Here is a 20,044-nt window from a genome sequence, read left to right on the forward strand (position 1 = left end):
TTTATAATATAAATCACAATAAAATACCCAAAAGTCTAGGATTATTAAGTTACAAATTGTGAAAGCTTTAGTGGGGCTGTGAATACTTTTATGAGGCACATTATCCAAAAATCAATCCTTAAAAATTAAAATTTCTGCAGGTTTACTCAGGATCTCAGAATGGATGCCTAATAATAGTCGCATTGCTTTGTTCTGAGCTACATAAAGGCTAAACAAACCTGAGCAGTCTGGACCAGCTCGTTGATGAGATGGGCGGCGTGGTGGCAGTGGTCGGGCTGACCCATCACCTGAGCGACACGGTCAGGACTGACTCCATCATCTGAGGGTAAAAAAAATGCTTAAGTGCTCTGAACAGCTTCCTAGAAAAAGAGATTTTGGAACAAGCCTAATGCAGCTGCAAAGGTTACAATTTTTGGGGGAATGAGATTTTATTGTACTAGAAAAAAAAAAAAAAAAAAAAAAAGAGATTACTTTTGGTTTGTGTAATCTATCTTTGAGCTGACCTTGTTTGAACTGGATCCTGACACCAGCATCATTCTGAATCTTCTTGATCATTTCTCCGTTTCTGCCGATGATGATGCCAACAGCAAATCTGGGCACAACCACCTGAAAGATAACAAGAATGATTAAGCAGAAATAAAAATAATAAAAAAAGAGACCACTTCCAAATTGGAAAAACTCAAGAAATAATTCTTACGTCCATACTGCTTCCACCCATTTTGGAGCCAAAGTCCAACCTGCCAGCCCTGAAGTCTCCTTGGTCTTTGTCTCTAATGAGCTTCACCACAAGTTCACGTGCTTGCTAATAAGAAGAACATATATAATTTTATTTAACTATATGAAGCATCTTTAAATGCAAATTAAAGACAAACTTAACTTATGAAATACACACTTCAAAAAAGGTATAAAATGTGTAAATTCTAGAACAAACAGGAAAGCAGGCAGCCTATAGTGATCTCTTCTGTGTCTGACCTGCACTTTGTGGGGATCCCCACTGATTCTGAGGGGCTTGTCTGCTCCGGTGGGCATGGGGTCATCCTGAATCATTATCATCTGGACTCCTGTTCGCTCCTAAAGGGGTTAAAAGCAGATGGCAGCAAACCACCACAGTTACTTGGGCCACAAAAACCCTTTTCATAGCAATGAAATTCAAAGGCAGACCGTCTCTTTATAAATTCTCAGTCATCTGAGCATCATATAAGCAGGGGTGAACTAAGTGGGAAATAAAGGGAAAAGCAAATGCGGCTCAAGTGGGACGCAAAATGGACTACTGAACACCTGACTAAATAAAACAAGATAAAAAAAAATCAAATAGTGTTGATCATGATGTAAAGGTAATGTAACCAAACTGCAGGAAAATGGCTCACACAGGTCCAGTGTAAATTAACTTGATGTACATAAACAGGGAAATGGGCATCAGCCTCTTGAAATAACTTAAATGTCACCAACTCAACCTGTAGATGAGTCTTAACTTATGATTCAAGTTCATCAGAAGATGGATTACGCCTTTCCAGGAAGTCTTACATCATCAATTTTATGTGTTTTGGGGTAAAATGTGAATCAAGCAATTTACTAAACATTTTTCCTATAAATGTAGTACAACTTAAATCATATAGTCTTATAGCAGAACTAAAAATGTGATTATCAAAGTCGACTTGTTATAAAAGGTAATACATTAAAAGACTATGAGACTATGACCCAGCAACAGCCGTAAATAGAGGATAACTAACTTTACATGTCGGGCAAGTGTAGGGATGTATGGTAAAAAGAAAATAAATATTGACCTACAAACTTGCACAATGCGGCTTTAAAGTTCAGGCAAATAAACAAGTGTAAATAAAATACAGGGTTTTCCAAAGCACATTTTCAAGAGTTTTCAGCCATTTAGGATATTATTAACAGGAAAAACTGAAGTTTTCCATTAATTTATGACAGATTTCTGTAGAACGTAAACCAGGAAAAAACACAAAAACTGGAAGGAAGGTAGAACATGAGGAAGCACACAAGTGAGGAAAGAAGAACAGAAGGGGAGGACACAAGAAAAGGAAGAAAGAATGGAAGGACGGAATGAAGGGAGGACGCAAACAAAGGGGTAAAGAAGTAAGGGCACAAGTAAGAAAGAAAAGAGGAAAAGAACATAAGAGAGGGAGTAGTGGAGGGAAGGATATGAAGCAGGAAGAAAAAGGACAAAAAGCATGAAAGGCAAATTTTTTTCCATATTCTTATCACTTTCATTACATTTTTAGACCTAGAAAATCCTGAAATCAAAAGTTAATTTAAATTGAAACCAATCAAGGTTAAATTAAGAGTTCAGATATCAAAATCAGTCTTCTCAGGGATCGGAAGCTTAAATACTGAAAATTCTTGTTAGTTAAAAACGGATTTATAACTGAAAACTCCTATTAACTACTAAAAACTACCCACTATTTGGCCAGTAAATGCATCAAGAGAGCATGTTCACTGATGCCCTTTTTTTGAGTAAAAATCTTTAAAATCAAATAAGCTTTAATAAATAAATGAGGACAGTCTTTTGTCAGGTTTAAAATGACTGGAGTGCAGGTCAGTAAATCATCATCAGAATCAGCGAGGCGTATGAATAAGAAGTCAAATGATCACTTTTTAAATCCCGCACATACACAGGAAGCACAGCAGTATAAGAGCCCTATTTAATTGCAACCATTAACATTTTTCTAAACTGTCACTTTTCATTGGAGGAAAAAACTTTAACACATTGTCTTTTGTCATCACTTTTCACATCGTTTCTTGTAGTAATGAAAATATCACAACAGTAGGAGTTATTGAACACTGTTGACATCTTAGAGGAGCGTCTCCGCGGCAGCTAATGAGCAGACCTGCAGCTGTTTAATGGTCTCTCCTCCCTTGCCGATGACCAGGCCGACTTTGTTGGCGGGGATGAGGATCTGCTGAATGGAGCTGTTGCCGTCCATGTCGTTGTGGAAGCCGGGTCCGTACCGACACTGCTCCACAATCTCACTCAGCAGCCTCTTTGCCTGCCTGCGGAGCAAAGCAACATTAGTTAAACTCGCTCAAGTGAAAAGCAGCGGAGCGACGGTTTCTGGCGTCGACAACAGGTTTGACGTCTTTCACCACAATGACACACGCATTTTTTTTTTTTTCTGTTTGTAATTTGTCTCCAGACTCACTCAATGTTCTCTGGGCTCCCAGTGAGAGTACAGGGTCTGTCCAACATGCCACCGCTGTCTGCGACGAAACAGAACAAAAGCACAAATCACTCTCACATATACAACAACAACGCGTGGTTAACAGCAGTCACGGGAAAAGCCAGGAAACGGCTTTCCATGGCCTGCAAAAACCTAAAGGCATCACAAAAGACACAGGTATCAAGAAATGTACGTCCCATATGCCCTGTGGAGGTCAGGCTTTTGTGTTGCTCTCCATCTGCTTTAGTCACATTTAGCGTACACTACATGTGGAGACTACCTGGACCGTTCAGCTCCTGAGTCATGATGTTAGTTTCAGAAGAACCAGCAGGGACCAGATTTGAACAAATTTGACGAAAACCAATAAAGCACGTTCTTCTGCTTTTATATTCATCATAAAGGTTTCACAAATTAATTCATTTATCTTTTTTTTTTTAGAACTATTTAGCTTGACTTTTCCTAAGAGTCCCATTTTCAAGCGAGCCCCCAACACTAAGGTTGTCCAGCACTCTTTATTTTGCACCAGATGTATCGAATCACAACCATCATGGCAAACATCCATTAGTGCAACGCTGCTACTGCAAAGCACTGCTCGGATGAGACACTTGGTAGGACGTTATATTTCCGGTACCACATCTGTAAAATGCTGAAGCTATTTGAGTTTAGCTGCTCTTTATGACGACACTTAAAATATATATATTTGGTGGTCAAGATGCTGAAGCCAACAACTAGAGGTGAGGGCACCGTGTCAAGGGAAGCGAGTTCGGGGAAAATGTGGGTTACTTATAATCGATATAATCGGCAACAGTATCAGAATTTTCTTTTTGAAAATATTGTGCAGGCCTAGTTGTCACATAGAAAAGTGTTTTAACCCCTTAAGCCTAGAAGGGTTTCGGGAGCAATTCCCGCCTGAAATTACATATCTGGTATAAATCGAGTATAGCTCCAAAGTTATAAAGTGTAAATTTCCGTATTTGTGTTAAGCTAAGGCATTAAATAATAATATACAAGTGGGACCACTATTGCAATTTTCACTATGATTTATAGGTAATTAAACAGAGAAACAAAATCAACTAAATATTTTTCAACATTAACATCGCAAAACTACATGAAAACTCTTAAAAATATTGGAGGAGCCTCAGACTAAATAGACATCTTGACTATAACTGCCGCAAATCTGGACTGAATCAGCTGAAGAATACTTGTTTATTGAATCTATAACTTGGCTATTTATAGGGTGGCATCATATTAGGGAAATATTTAATTACAATAGCATGACTAAACATTGCAATAGCAATAGGTTTCTGAACCTTTTCCTACTTTACCATTACATAATTTCCCCGCTATCCTCTGTGAGCTTTAGCATTTCAGCCACTGAAAATGTAACGATAAGGTGTGGACATTAATAGTCTATCCAATTGATCCAATATAATCCCCATAAGGCATAAGATCCTGAATACCTGACACTTCAGATAATGTACCCCACCAGTGTCAAAGCAGTCCTTTGCCATTTAGCGTTCACTGACACGGCGATGAACACGCAATTTTGCAGCTCCAACCATTTCTAAGAAAATTAAGATCTTCGTCGGCCGACATGAAAATTTTTCCTGAAACTGATTAAATAAAAAATAAAAAAAATATTTAAAGTGTATAGGTGCTTCTTGGTCATTTGTATTTTTAATTTTTTTATTTAGCACTGTTTTTAATTTTAAGCTTTTAATGACATTCTATTCATCACTCAATTTTAAATTGGCATCTGGGGTAATGAATAACTTGAACGCAATAAATTCATCTTGTGCAACCCAACTTTGCATTTTTTAACCTTTTTATATCAACCATGACTTAAACAGTTATTACTTCCATATTCATTTCCATGACTACTTCTCTGTTACTCATTCAAATGTATTTTATTTTTAATAAAACAAACATTGCTCATTCTTACTGAGCCAGAAATTTTATATTAATTATATGCACATTTTTAAAGCCATTTCTCAAAATCTTTATTTTTATACATATTTCACTTCTCATTCTTCAGTGTTAGCTTATTGACAGCATTTCCTTCACAGTCCTGCTCATGTCTGGTCTAAAATGACAGATTCAAATGTCTTTTTGGGGACATCTTAACCTCTTTTTGCCAGATGTTTTGTTTCTTTTTAATAGCGGGGTGGGTGGGGGGGGGGGGGGGGGTGCTTTTAACCTTGCAAAAACATTTGTGCTGCATAAAATTGTACGCAAGGTGCTACACAAAGCAATTGATGTTTTCTATTTGATTTACTTATTAGACCTACCTGAAGCAATTTGGATCTTGCAACCTGATTCCTGCTGTATTCTTGAAATCTGCTCTCCTCCTTTTCCAATAACTATGATAAGAAGGGAAACTGTGAGCCTTTCTGGATTTATGCAAAGACCTCATTTATGATCAAAAATGAGCAGAAAGGTGAGTCAATAACTGCATGTTAAGCCTGAAGGTAAAGAACTTAAGGGCTGCTTACTGAATCCCACCATCTTGTCAGGCACTTTAAAGTCTTCTGTTGTAAAAGCCCTGCAACACAAACGAGCATGGTTAGACCTGAAAGTGACGTATTTCACATATCGATCTATGACAGTAATTTACTTCTGCTTCAGATCTGTAAATATCAGCTAGATTTGAATTTCACAAACCCATCGACACCTGCTTTAAATATCTAATCGTTCAGTTTTTCCCCCTCTACATCACAGTTAAAAAAAATACTCTTAAGCATCAGCATAAGTTCACAACTGAAAAAACACAAACTAATAGCAAAAACAGAACTAAAAATAAGTAAAATGTTCTTAAAATCAATGTATTTGTCCTTGATTTGAGCAGGTAAATAAGATGATTTGCCAACGGAATAAGATTTTGCACTTAAAATAGGAACAACTCATCTCTATCATCTTATTTCAAGTGCAGGATGTCTAATTATCTTATTTTAAGGGCCAAAATTCTCATTCCATTGGCAGATAATCTCATTTACCTGCTCAAATCAAGGACAAATATACTAACTTTAAGAACATTTTACTTTTTTAGATCCGTTTTTGCAGTGCTCTAGAATAAAACGTAAGATTTCCATGTCTTATTTTATCAAGGCACGCCCAAGAAATCAACCTGAAATGTATCGCCATTACTAAAAGCAACCAAAAAGCTCACCTTTGATGTACCAATGGACCAAGATGGTTACCTACTGAGGGAAGAGAGGAAAAAAAAAAAAGTTAATTTAAATTTGACGACTATATCCATCAATGGTGGCAACACATTTCATTGATATGGAAAAGCAATAGCGTAAAAAACAACAACGTCAAAAAACATGAATTCAATGCTGGGAGAAACGGCAGCAGATGCTCATGAAGCCGCCAATCCCACATGTCTGCGTCTGACCCACAGCAGGGGGGGGGCTTCCACCGGCATGGAAATAAGACCTGGAGGTGCATGAGTGAGCGTTTCAATCAGAGCCGCTCTGAAAGAGAGGCAGCAGCCGGGTCACTGACTGCTGGTCCCGAATTGAATTTTTGACGGGTAGAATCAAGCGAAGGGTCCTGCAGGGTCACTGGAGGATGTGCAGCGCCACGGACGTGAGGACCCGAACTGATATCTTACGGGTTCAATCAATTTTATGGCTGTTTGAACCCGATTTCACTTCTTCTGGAAAAGCGCAGGGGTTAAATGTCGAGAACAGAACAGCTATGAATACAAAAAAAAAAAAAAAAAAAAAATAGGGAGGAGCACAAACTTCAAAAACAGGATGAAACTGTTCAGAAAGAAAAATTGCGAGCACTTGTGTACGTGTTTGAAACTCAGACGGTGAAAGCCACCCGCCGAGCCAGAAAGTTGCCGTGTCTTTCATTTCTCTCATACTTAAGGACAACCTTGACTTAAGAAAAGCGACGACAGATCCCCGCAAACAACAGCGCATCAAGCAAACTCAAAGCTGGAATTGCATACAATTTTCCTATTCGTGCATTCAAGGCTGAACTCGCACACAAACAACTGTGACAAGATAAGAGGAGGACGGGGCTAAATGACTAGTGCTTCCACTTTGTGAAAATGAAATGGATCAAATGTTTGCAGCGAGTGACGAGAACCGCAGCAGGATGATTTTCTCCACCGCAGCGTTTCGAGTATTTAGCATCTGACAAACAACTTCAGATTATAGTCGTAGCCACTTTCGTTGCAAAAAGACAAAGGCGGTGGCAAATAATCGACTCCTAAAACGGTCTCTGGGTTAGATCACGTATGTGGGTGCAGACCGTGAGGCAAAAACGAGTAAATCTTAAGCAACCACATGCGGGTTGAGATTTTAAAAAGATAATCACGCCACACAAAGAAGACTGAGTGTCGCTGGATTGTTTTGTTCTACGAACCAGTTCTTCGTGTGTCAAGGCTTTGAAGCCGATCCAGGAAACATCGAGTCAAACTGAAGACTAAAACGAAATCCTCGGCCAATTACTGAAGATCTGTCTGTTGGACCACGACTAGAATCAGAACTTTTTCCAGTGGCTGACCGGTGGGATACACAGAAATCTGATTATTTTCCAGTAAGTGAACACACCGTAGTTAGAGACGGGTACCTTTCACATTTGAACCGATACCCTGGTACCTGGGAATTGATACTCGTACTTAGCTGTACCTATTTTCGCTACTTTTGCTTGTTTATGTAATAACAAATGTTAGTTTATTAATAAAATCTCTAATTTTTTTTTCAATTTAACATATTTAATGTGGTGATCTAGAAATGAACCTTAAACAATTTCAACACATTGCCTGAATCCACACCATATAAAACTACTTTTTAACCAAATTTATCAGAGGCACAGAGTGAACGAGGTAAATTGAAGCTGTGAGTGAATAAAATTCATGAAATTGCTTTAGTTGAACAGTTTCAGAGAAGAAAGAAAGAAATTAAAAGCATTAGATTTTATCCTGCTTTGTAAAATCAGGCCGTGAATACATTTGCAATGAGGGAACAGAGACTTTCCTCTCTGCTCTCTTTGCTCTGACTGCAGGCGAGTTTCACGACGAGGCGGCAGCAGCTGTCTGTGTGAGCGCCTGAAGAAGCGGGAATGTTCTCACAGCAGCACTCGCCTCTCTGAAGACAATAACTCCAGAGCGATCAGTGCTTTCATGGGAAGTCATCAATAACAGAAGAAAGTCGCTAGATTTTTCGCTAGTCGCTCTTTTTGAAAAAAAAAAGAAAAAAAAAAAGTTGCTGGATGGGTCCTGAAAAGTCACTAAATATAGCGAGAAATTTATTAAATTGGCAGCAGTGACCACTCTCACACTCCCTCACTCTCACAGTGATGCGTTTAGGTGCTGAAACATGGTATCGTTTGTTTTTACGTGAATCGGTACGCTGTAGCACCGACGGGAATTCAGTCGGTGCCTATAAAAGTACAGAATTCAACACGCATCCCTAACCATAGCTAAGCATCATCAGATTAAGAGAACAGCGTGCTTTGGTACGAGGGGAAACAGGAGAAGAGATTATACTGCGTTCACACAGAAACAAATTTAAAGATTTTAGAAATTATCTTTTTTCTAATCCATGCAAAAAATAATTTGATCCAGATCAAACTTCTCTATATAAAGCAATTCTAATCTCGTATCACAAGATCTCGTCACAACCCTACTTTTCTGTGTGGATGAAGGACGGCGACTCAAAGTCACCCAATTTTTGTATCAGTGATCTAAGGAGCTACTTAAAAACGGTAACTTTTCTACAATGCATCGGTATACGTCTGCAAAATAAAACAAATAAAAAACTTTCATGCTTCCTTAAGATGTGACAGCGTAAGAGTAAATATCACAAAATCCAAACTATGAGACCAATGAAACAAAACAAAAAAAAACATTCTGATCTTCAAACATGTCTTATCAGAGCTGTACTGAGGGGCTCACCTCCATTGTCTAGAGAACGTTTCTGGCCCCCAAAGCCGTAGAGGGAGGGGTCTATGACTGGACAGGAACTGTTCATGTTGGGCATCTGCTCTCCCCCCATCTTGGCTGCCATCTGGAGACAAAACAGGGGAACAGATGGAACAAGTGCTTCAGTTATGACGCCCTTTAAATGCAACTTTTTCCCTCAGAGATAATCCCGAGCGTCCCTTTGGTAAGAAAATGATTAGTCAGCTTTCTTTTCCTTGCCACGTAGGTAAAGGCTTGTCTTACGACGCGTTTTAGGCAGTTGTGCTTTTTACAACAGGCTAACAAACAAGTTGTACAGAAATATTTAAAAAGTTTTGCGAACATAAAAGACAAATCAAAAACACCAGGAAAAGAAATCAGTGCATCCCTCTCTTTACTCGACGATAAAGGCTCATCATCAACCCATTTTTAGATTTAAAAGCCGTCCCAGTTGATCCTCCTCAGAGCTCTCTGGTATATTCATCACTAGTAATCAGCAGAATATCATCAGCTGATTCAAATATTTTACAACGCGGAGAAAAAAAAAAGAAATAACATGAGATACAAGGCTCGTCTGTAACCATGTCATCTTTTTATGCTCCGATAGTTTTGTACTATCACCTCCAAGCAATAATATCCGCAGAGGCACCAATCTGTGGAGGTCAGATAACAACTGGGTGCAAATCTACACTTTTGGGTGAAGTTGACAGCAGCGCTGCAGCTGACCTCGTTTTTCTGTTATCCTATTACGCTGCCGTGATTCATCCTAAGAGTAACTCGATGCTTAAAAAGCTTTTATTTAGTGACGGGGAAAAAACGGCACTAATAATTACTAAAAACTGAGCTAGTAAGAAAGTCAAAACAAAACATTACAACTATCAGTTCCGTAAAGAGTCCTGAACTCTGCTAATAATGCAGCTAAATTGTGATTATGTTCTGCTTAAAAATCAACATAACAGAGCATCTTAAGACGACAGTAACAACGTTAAACAGTCGTGGCCATTCGTGCAAATATTAGAAGTGTTCAGATCACTGGGTTTTAGCCGTGGGGCGTTTCTTCTGAAGCAGCGCAAAAACTGCTGGACGCCCCAACTAGCATGTGGGTTAGTAATAAATGACAAATAAAAGCTGTTTTGTTTCATTCTGTGTCAAGAAACTCGGAGTAAAATATTTCATCTATTTAGGTCAAAAGAGGACACACTCAGCTTTCACAAAACTGCAATAAATCTATGAATATGTGGTTCATTCCAAGTAGGAAACTTACAGGTTTAAACTGAATATTCAGTCATATTCAATAAGTGTGAATATAAATAAATAAAACATTATATAGATCAATCTTACATAGATTAATGTTAAAGGTACAGTGGACGATCTTTTGGATTCAAGTTGACGGGGGTATCGCCTCATCTATTGGTTGTCCCATGAGCCAATCATCAGTGTGCGCCTGCTGGCTACAGATGCTAGCTACAGATGCGCACTTCTAGAGTTTAAGTACGCAGTTCAGGATCCCAACCAGGATTTTTCTCCAGCATAACGGGGGAAGGCTGCTTCTCTGGATGCATTCACGCAGCGGAGCGTTGTGCAGCGCGGCTCGAAGGGGGCTGTCCGTAAAGCTAATAACGGCTAGCGTTAGCTAGATGGTTTATAGCTGCGTTGATGCGCATTCAAGAGCTTTGCTGACCTTTGCTCTCAAACATCTGTGTCGCACTGAGTGTTATGAGCCAACCATCTAATTTCAGTGCAGTTTTGACAACTTTCAGCATAGCGGCCCAGTACGCTGAAATGCGATGCAGAGAATCCCGCAGTTAGCTTCGGTGTTAGCCGTTCATTGTAGCTCCGCTGCTCTCACCGTATATTTTGAACATGGCTGAGAGCCGCGAGAAGCAAACCACGACTCTCAGCCAAAGCCTCAGAAGACAGATTTAAGACCAGAGTGGATTTTGGAGATTTTTTTTTTACGCGACCCTGCTGAGGAGCAGAAGAGGAGGAAAGATGATCTTTGTGCGTGTGCAGTTATGCAAAAAGGGGCTTGAGCATTTCTTACCTACATTTCAGGAAAAATCACCCAGTATATGTTTAATTATGTGGGTTTTTCTGCTTACAGCTAATTAAAAACAACATTTAAGATTAGATTATTACATCAAACCAATTAAAGACACTTGTGGCTCAAATGAAAACTAGAATAACTGCTTAAAGGTAATTTTCAAAAGGTACTTTTAATCTGACAAACAAGCCTCATCGGAGCATATTCTAAAATGTATATTCTAATCTATTGAATCTGACAGTTTTTAAGCTTCTTCCTATACCCTTTCAATAAAAAAAAGAAAACTGAAAAAGTAATAAATACAGTCTATTGAAATGAAAAGCTTTGGATAGGTATGTTTTTATTTTATTTGCTATCTTATTTGGCTATTTGTGCATCATAAAGGATTTTTTTAATGCTTTTCTCACACCCTAAATGTTCAAAATACACAAATGTCAGTAATTGTCCAACTCAGCATCCAATTTTCTAAAATAAAAGGAACAGTTGCAGCTCTTTATATTTATCTCGCTCATGTTTTTCGGCTGATAAAATAAGCGTGTAGCTCCATACAAAAAAAAGGAAAGAAGAACACACCACAAAGCATTCAGTTATTTGCATTACAGCCCAGATGAAAATACGCGTCTCAAAATGAACCACTTGCAAATATGAAGTAGATTCTCACGTCGCGCGATGATGGACATTTAAATCTTCTGCGTGAGAGCGCTTTCCTATTCTGCCTTAATCTGTCACCTCTCCTTTCACGCCAAAGTATAGCATTTCAGAAAATTACACTAAATTGACATGTGTGCTTGCCTGGAACGTGTTTTTTTTCCTCCTCCCACAATATGAAAATATGTTCATGGAAATTAGAGTCTGCCATCACCTTCAGGGACGATTATCTACTTCAGAAAGCCAGTGGTGGAAGGGAAGCTGTATTAGAAATAAGGAGGCATAAAAGGAAGCAGGTGTGAGGTTTGTTGCTACCGAGGCGTCTCTGAAGCCACGGACCCCATCAAACAAATGTTAAAGCACTCTGGATTAGCTCAATGCTGGCACTATTCTGTTTTCCTTGTTAAATTAGAGTACATGTTTGCTGCTGGCATGACATTTCCACCCCCAAACACCTTGAGCATCTGTTTTCATACATTTCTCGACGTCAAAGTGACAACCGTTGCCGCAGCGTCGGTGCATGGCCGTAGGCCGAAACGCAGCGGTAGGGAGCACAGACCGAATGTTCAGACCACGCCATCCTGGGTTCGCTTCAACACAAACTTTTCCAATCCATCCTCTGCAAACTGTCGCGTTTTAACCCCAAAAAAAACAACAACAACAAAAAAAAAACTCATCTTTTTCTCCATCGTAGAGATACAGATGTCATCTCAGTTACAGGATGAACGAGGGGGAAGAAAACGTATCCACGACGCAGAGGTATGAGCGTTTAACTTCTTTAAAATGAAATACTTCACAGAAACAAAGAGGATATATAAAGTGAAACGTTACCCTTTGTTGTTATGACCCACCCAGGTTTGGGTAACTAGCACTTCGCCATTCAATTGTTTCCGACCTTGCTGCGGCCGCAGCTCGCAGTTTGGGGTTAAATCCGGTGAATTTTGCAGCAAAATGTTTGCGCCGGGTCCAACAGCCGAGGTGTCCGCTGAGTAAATAAGTAAACACCGCTGGACTTTACGAGGCGCCCAAGATAGTTTCTAAGGCAGCAGGCTGAATGCAACCCTTGCTGCTGGAACGTTCAGCTCTAGAAACCAAAAAACAAAAAAAACAAAAAAATGTTTCTTATGGTAGTTTCAGTTTTATAATGTACGACTGAAAACTTTACTGAAAATTAAAATTAAAATTGATTTAAATTAATATTAAGTGTAGAAAAGCCTTCTTCCATGATATATACTATCCTATTTTTCCATGTTTTTCCATGTTTACTGATTATTAGATATATTTAGGATCCGAAGGGGACAAGCAGCAGCAGTGAGACGGTGATAAAGGGGAGTCATCGCAGACGAAATCTGGACTTGGACCACAGTGCTGAACAGGAAGTGCCATGGCGAAACCCTTCAGCCTCCCTAGATTTGGGTTTTAAATGTCAGTCACTTTCGACAGCTGCTCCTCAAGCAGGAAGGTAGCTGCTGCGAGTGCATCTGCGGTAACACGCAACGCCACACAAACAAGTATAAATAATCACAACAACATGCTCTCCACTTCCTTCTTTAGCCCTGGGCTGCATTATTGTCTTATGGCACAAAGAAACCCAATACGGCTCGTTTCTCTATAGCTGTAGTTCCTGATCGCAACTAGCGCCGTTTGAGTGGAGAAAACACCGACGAGAAGCGAGAGATGAAAACAAAAACAGCCTTTTTCACAACGGGCCGTTTCATTTTTGAAATCATCTCATGACCCCAGTCAGATGTTATGAGGCCGAACCATAAATACCACGGATAAATAGGAATAGTAACCGGGAGCTTTTTCCAAAACAAAGGAAACAATTATTAAAAGCAAAACAAAGAATTGAATATGTTCATCTTACTTTACTGAACAATTAGGATTACCAAAAATGTAATCTTGTGTGCAATCCCTTGATAATATAAATCCTTCCCTAAAAAAAAAGAACAAATTTACTGCTCTCAGTTTAGCCTTCCTGTTTTCTGCTAAAACTCTTGCTCTTACGCAGCCTGAATGACTTGGTAACATGTAAAAAAAAAAACATGGTTTCATTTAAATTGGTGTCTTATTTCTCTGTGCTTCCTCCAGGTCTCTCTTACTGAGCACACAGTTACTGACAATGCCAAACTTTGAGTCGTCTTTAATCATTGACAGCATCCTCACCAAAGGGTACTGTTGTCTGCTGTTGGGTGATGTGCGTTTACTGATTGGAAAAGGATTGCATTTACATTAGGTGGGGTTAAAGGTGCATAGACGCGTTATTTGACTTTTTTTTTTTTCTTTCTTATTAATACGTCAGTAGCTCACTCTGGTTTTTATTTAAGATTATCACGTCCCACTGGCGTATTAGTTGTTATTTTGCCGTTTTACGCTTCGTTTTTGCTGAATTAGTTAGTAATTAAAGCCCTTCGAAGATTTTTTTTTTTTTTAAAAACAGAGCAAGTGCAATACTGCACATGCGCAGCAGGGGATAAAACAAGGGAGCGGCTAACGGTATAGAAAAATACGGCAATTCGGGCATGGAGTGTAAATCTTAAACCTCATGACACCAAGTGTCATGCATAAAAGTTAATTATTGTGATTATGTGGCACTAATGAGCATCCTGAATCCAATTACGAGACATTTGGAATATATTTTTAAGTCATAATCCAAATCTTAACCACTGTATAGCTTTGAACTTATCCCCAATCACTGCATTGCTATCTGTGAGTTCAGGTTGTCAAAATTTTACTTTGATATAAATCGATACTTAAAAAAAAAATGAATCAACGATGCTCATTTGTGTCAAAATCAATACAAATCGTACTTCTACCAGCGCTGCAATATCAGAGAGCCACAGCTCCTCCCTTTCCTGCGGCTGCTCACCTGACCACAACAATGAGCTGCTGCTGGAAGTTTATAACTCTGCTAACATCCGGAAAAAGAAGAAATAAAAAAAGACGGATGCGACTCTCTTTACCAGACAAGGCAAACAAAAAAAAAAAATTTTTTTTTAAAAAGCATTGGTTGGAGGAATTTTCCTTACGAGGCAGATGGACAGTGGGGAAAAACTAAATGCGGTAGGATGTCACATGCTAACCCGGCTATGCAGCTTGATTTTGACGTTACACGTTGCCGTGACGAACAGGAAGCAGAGGCTGCAAACTAGCATGGACCACACATCGGAGGAAAACTGGGAGGTTTTCAGGAGTGTGTTGCCATCAGTAATTGTTCTGCCACATCAACCAGTATTGGCGACGTTGCGTGCCGTTTGGAGACGTAGAGAAAGATGCAATTCAATGCGCGTTATGCGAATATTCGGGATGACGACGACAGCGGAAAACAGCTGATTGGTCACGTGAGGTAAACGTTCACTACGTCAGAACATAGTTGGCAAAAGTGTTTCCATCTCCCGTTTTGCACATTAACTCTTTTTCGGAAAAGCTAAAAACGACCTCAAGCATGCGTCAAAACCTTTTTGTGAAATTCAGAAAGTTATTTTCGAATTTTGCGGTTTCCATCGAGCTTTCTTACTGCGATACGTCACAATGCGCATAAGAAACGTTGATGGAAAACAGTATTAAATGTCCTGGATGACATAAGATAATCCCGTCTGTTTAAATATTAGCTCCACAGACACGAACAGCCTACATAGTGAAGCAACAAAACAAACCGATGCCACCACCATTACGCTACTATTTAGTTTAAAAAAAAACTGGAGGCCATTGTGACTAATAATAAAAGTTATGATGGTGTCTGACTAAAGCTGATAGTTTGAGCAGAAGAAAAGGCAGGAACACGTAGCTATCCACCCTGCTGCTGTCGTTGATCACTAAAGAAAATATTATGCAAAATTACTGTACAGGGCTGCTGCTAAATACATTTGCATGGAGCAGATCCGAGTTTACACTGTGAAAAATATGCTTTACATGCACCAGAGCCATGTTTGGTTTGAAAAACATGTTTTAGTACAAATTAAGCCCTTATTTGTCCCTCGGTGGTTATATTTAACTGTATCAACATCAAATTGACAGGCAAAGTGAAGCACTTAGCTGCACACTAAATGTAAGGAATTATAAACAAAATAGTTTAATCAAAAGGCACACTTCTATAAATGATATTAACATGTATACCAGGTGTTATATTGTCTACCATTTTGCCAAAAAGGAAGGCAACACTTAAGTTATACATCTTTCTAAATGGGGGACTGAGTTGTCCCCTACTTATTGGTTTTGCCCTAATTAAGAAAGTTATGTTTGTCGTTTTGTAATCTGAACTGGAAAAATGTTGTTGTGGTTGTAAAAACAGTACAGCATTTGAAATTTCAGTACACCTCAACTTCCAGCTTAATGTCTCCACATGAGCCACATCATGTCAGGGGTGATCCGTTTGACTATTTCCACGGTATTTAAGAAAAAAAAAAAAAAAAAAAAAAAGACAGACAGGAATTTAAAGACCATTACAAACCCTGACAGCTAACTGGCGTAAAGTTCCTGTCAGCAACACGCCAGGCGAGCACGAACAGCACCTTTGCTGCCGAAGCAGGGTAGGAACACGAGTTCTTTTTTTAGTGAGGACACTTTTATCTGTTAACACGCTAACTGAAATGAAAGTTATCACGTTCCCCGCGTGGCCATGCGCATGCCACACAACCGGTGAGACTTTAAGCGTGGCCACTATATATAAAAAGGGCTGGAGGAGAAAGTAGAAAGGGATTTTTTTGCACAATCTCAGCTAAACGTACAAAGTTAGAGCTGACGGAGGGGGACGCTGAACTACAACGTGGCTAAAGTCCAGTTTACATACTAATAACAGCTGCCATTGGTGAATCCATTCTTTGCTCAGGCAAACAGTTTTATCTGACAACTTTACTATGCTACTATCTTTGACTTGTAGTGGGTCAGTTACTACCAGCGAGTCCCCGGCTGCCGTTTGTACTTCAAATCCTAGATTTATGATTATGTAACTAGATGCCGTTCGCCGTTTCTGGTTAGAGTTTCATTGAGACCTTTCATAACTTACAGGAAGCATTCTCACAATACGATCAGCAATCTAGTTGTTCCAACTTTGGGTCTGACAAAACCTAAAGAGGACTAGAAGTCTTTAAGTCCGTCCAATAAACTAAAAACCAAAACTCAGCTGCTTATGTGAGCGCAGGGTGTTTAAGTCTGAGGAAAGACTGATTACTCTAAAATATTTATTGGGACATTGTTTACACACTGTTTTTCATGACAACATTCCCTTTTTACAGTGGGGAACATTACTTTTAGACAAAAATAAAGATTACAACTCAATCAGCTGACTTTTTTTCCAGCCACTGGAAAAGGTAGAACATTTGGGTGAAGTTTCAAGGTAATATCCACCCTAAAAGGTTTTATTGATATGCCAGTTTGCTAAATTTCAGATCAAGGCTTTTTTTTCCTCCCACAGGATATAAAGTAAGTGGAAGGACATAAATTATCCTAGAATATTAGTTTTAAGAATGCTTTAACCTAATTTCTGGCCTCCATGTATGACATCTATAACAATAGCAAAGTATATAAATGTTTTAAAAATGCTAAAATTTTTCTGGCTGCACATTGCTGGTAAGCTGGCTGAAAGGATGACACTGACCCTCCCCTTTTGCTTCCAATAACAGACTGGTTTTGTGTGGGGAACAAAAAAGGAGCTCCACCCATCGCTCCTTTTTAAAGGGAAACATGTTTCAACATGTTTTTAAACGTGTGTGTGTGTGTGTGTGTGTGTGTGTGTGTGTGTGGCAGTCGACTGCAAACCAGAGCAGCCACCCAGACTAATTGACAATTAAGTAATTAAACAGCTCGCTAGATGCTCACATTATTATTCTGAGAGAGTAATGGCCAAATAAATACACGTCGGTGAAATCATGAGAACTACTAGAAATTAGGCGGGTGTTTAATCTATACATTTCCTTAATTCCAGGTGTCAGAATCTAAATATTGTATTATAACTCTGTGGTTTTAAGCTTATGACACTGAAGATCTCATACCAGCTCAGGCATAAATCTCAGTACTAGTTGAAAGTAGGTGTGGGCAATGTCGACTTTAATTTTTATCACGACGTATTGCATTACTACTTTGATAATAAAAGTGATGATAAAAGTCTGTTTACAGCTTTTTTAGGCAACTGTGTGGCTTTGACTGCATGCCAGTAAAGGAATACTGTCCTTAAAAAGCACATTTAATGTAACATATAACATTGAAAAAAATATGAAATATGTTACTGAAGGACATTAGTTGCATAAAGCAGTATGATTTTTTTCTTAAAAATCACTAAACTGCACACATCAACGGCATTTAACTATATTTTTGAATGTGTTAACGCATATATATATATATATATATATATATATATATATATATATATATATATATATATATATATATATATATATATATATATATATATTTATTTATTTTTTTTTTTTTATTATTGCTCTAGGAAACCAGTTATAAGTAGCCTGACATTACTGGCAGTTTAGGAGGGTTTCAGACACCACTAATTGGGATTTATCACCAAGGGAAAACGCAAATTCTTACCATGATAAACATAAATAAATCACAATAACGATAAAAAGATACAAAAAAGGCCCACCCCTAGTTAAAAGTTTATTTTTATGCTCCTGCAATTCATATCAGCTCTTACATAAAGCTTTTTTTTCCCAAAACACGTTAACCCTACTTACTCGCAGTCAAATGGTGACAATTCAAGCTAAACAACGAAAAGCAGCTGCACGTTTTCAATTTCAAACCGAGCATTTTGTAGCTGGTCATGGAAAAGTCCTCCATGTGTGCTGAGCAGGAGGAGTTCAGAGGGGGGCTTATTTCAACAGATGACGTTACATTATGTGGCCTAAGTCCAACTGCTGCCAGGACATACTATCACACAAGCTAGCTAGCTAACAGCTGCTCCGGAGACCAACTCGCTCTCAATAAAAAAAAAAAACACAAATAACACGATGACATGTATGTGTGCAGTCACAAAGACGACATTTAAAATGTTTACACGTTAGAAGAAATAAAAATAAAATAAAAAACACAGCCAGTGGTACCGCTTCAGGCTTGAATACGGTCTCTTTAACCGGTGCAACAACTAGTTTCCGTTGATGCTAACTCAGAACCGGGACCAAACAGCTGCCCAAGGGCTTCACCTCCACGCTGGACGTTGTGTTTATGCCACCATGCGAGTCGAGTTCCGACAAATTTCAGGTCCAATGTGCCAGTTAGCAACGCGGCTAGCAGCAACTTCTGTGAGTTGACAACAGGTTGCAGACTTAACTTATTAAAAGTGGCGCAAACTTCGATGTCAGAGCGGGGCTTCGCTTCGTGCCCCATCTGGGGCTTTGCGCCGGCGCTTTAACGGCTCCAACGTCCAGTTAACTGCCCGTCCGACCTCCGTAAACTTTAATCTGTCCTCTCAGCTATGCTACCCCCGGCTGCTTTCGTGCTAGCCTGCTAGCTCGCGGGGTGCATGAGGAGTGTTTATTAGTGCTCAGTCCGGATTGCCCAGACCCAAAGCCCCGACCCCGCTGCCGGGCCGCCAAACACGTCGTCTGCGGTCCGAAAAAGCGTCGCGGTCGTGTCCGCCGGAGAGCGTTTTTACCTGTCGGACCCGGCGTATCGTGTCTGCGAAGTCATCTTTCGTGCCTGGCTGAGCCACCGAGGCCTGTCCCTGGATCAGCTCCGCCATCATCATCATCATCATCATCCGCCTCGGCAGCTGAGAGCCACACTTGGGGAAAAAAAAAAAAAAAAAAAAAGAACTGCACACGTGCCTGGGCTAAAATTCCGCGAGCGTGTAGATCTCGCGAGCTGATCGAAAAACACATGGGGTGTTTTGGAAGCCAATTTAATAGAAATGTAATCCCATTTTTTTTTCCCATAAAGAAAATGTATGTTTTATCGCTGGGCAAGACATCGCGTTACATAAAAAAATAAATAAAAAATAAATAAATAAATAAATAAATAAAATAAATAAAAAAATCCACATCTATTTAAATTTCATCCAATAAACTATTTAACGTAATATAATTTCTTGCAGTGTTAACCCTCCTAAGGTACACAACACAGCTATGTCAAATCACATAGCCTACAACACACAGATACAGATATAATAGCACTCACATTACCAAAAAGCTCATTGAGCGTGTGATGGCACTAATGTTATGAGCAATGACCTACTGCTTTTCTGTATTGCACTCGCGTGAATGGCGCCCCATACAATCACACAAAAACAGCTTCTGTGAACACTAA

The 20,044-nt window shown here is 39.2% G+C and overlaps 1 protein-coding gene across 1 annotated transcript in view; it reads right to left on the bottom strand.

Annotated features, from left to right (window-relative positions):
• Window positions 1-19,535, bottom strand: part of fubp3 (far upstream element (FUSE) binding protein 3) — a 37,193-nt gene extending 17,658 nt beyond the window's left edge. Inside the window, exons 1-11 of the mRNA XM_012874539.3 lie at window positions 19,395-19,535; window positions 9,094-9,205; window positions 6,349-6,382; window positions 5,675-5,724; window positions 5,471-5,542; window positions 3,165-3,222; window positions 2,853-3,015; window positions 973-1,071; window positions 698-802; window positions 504-606; window positions 219-319 (exon numbers count right to left, since the gene is read on the bottom strand). Coding sequence (XP_012729993.3) covers window positions 219-319; window positions 504-606; window positions 698-802; window positions 973-1,071; window positions 2,853-3,015; window positions 3,165-3,222; window positions 5,471-5,542; window positions 5,675-5,724; window positions 6,349-6,382; window positions 9,094-9,205; window positions 19,395-19,499 — 1,002 coding nt within the window. The 5' untranslated portion in view covers window positions 19,500-19,535. The remainder of the gene's footprint in view (window positions 1-218; window positions 320-503; window positions 607-697; window positions 803-972; window positions 1,072-2,852; window positions 3,016-3,164; window positions 3,223-5,470; window positions 5,543-5,674; window positions 5,725-6,348; window positions 6,383-9,093; window positions 9,206-19,394) is intronic.
• Window positions 19,536-20,044: the final 509 nt, after the last annotated feature.

The sequence above is a fragment of the Fundulus heteroclitus genome, chromosome 8, assembly GCF_011125445.2.
Source record: "Fundulus heteroclitus isolate FHET01 chromosome 8, MU-UCD_Fhet_4.1, whole genome shotgun sequence".
Classification (NCBI taxonomy): domain Eukaryota; kingdom Metazoa; phylum Chordata; class Actinopteri; order Cyprinodontiformes; family Fundulidae; genus Fundulus; species Fundulus heteroclitus.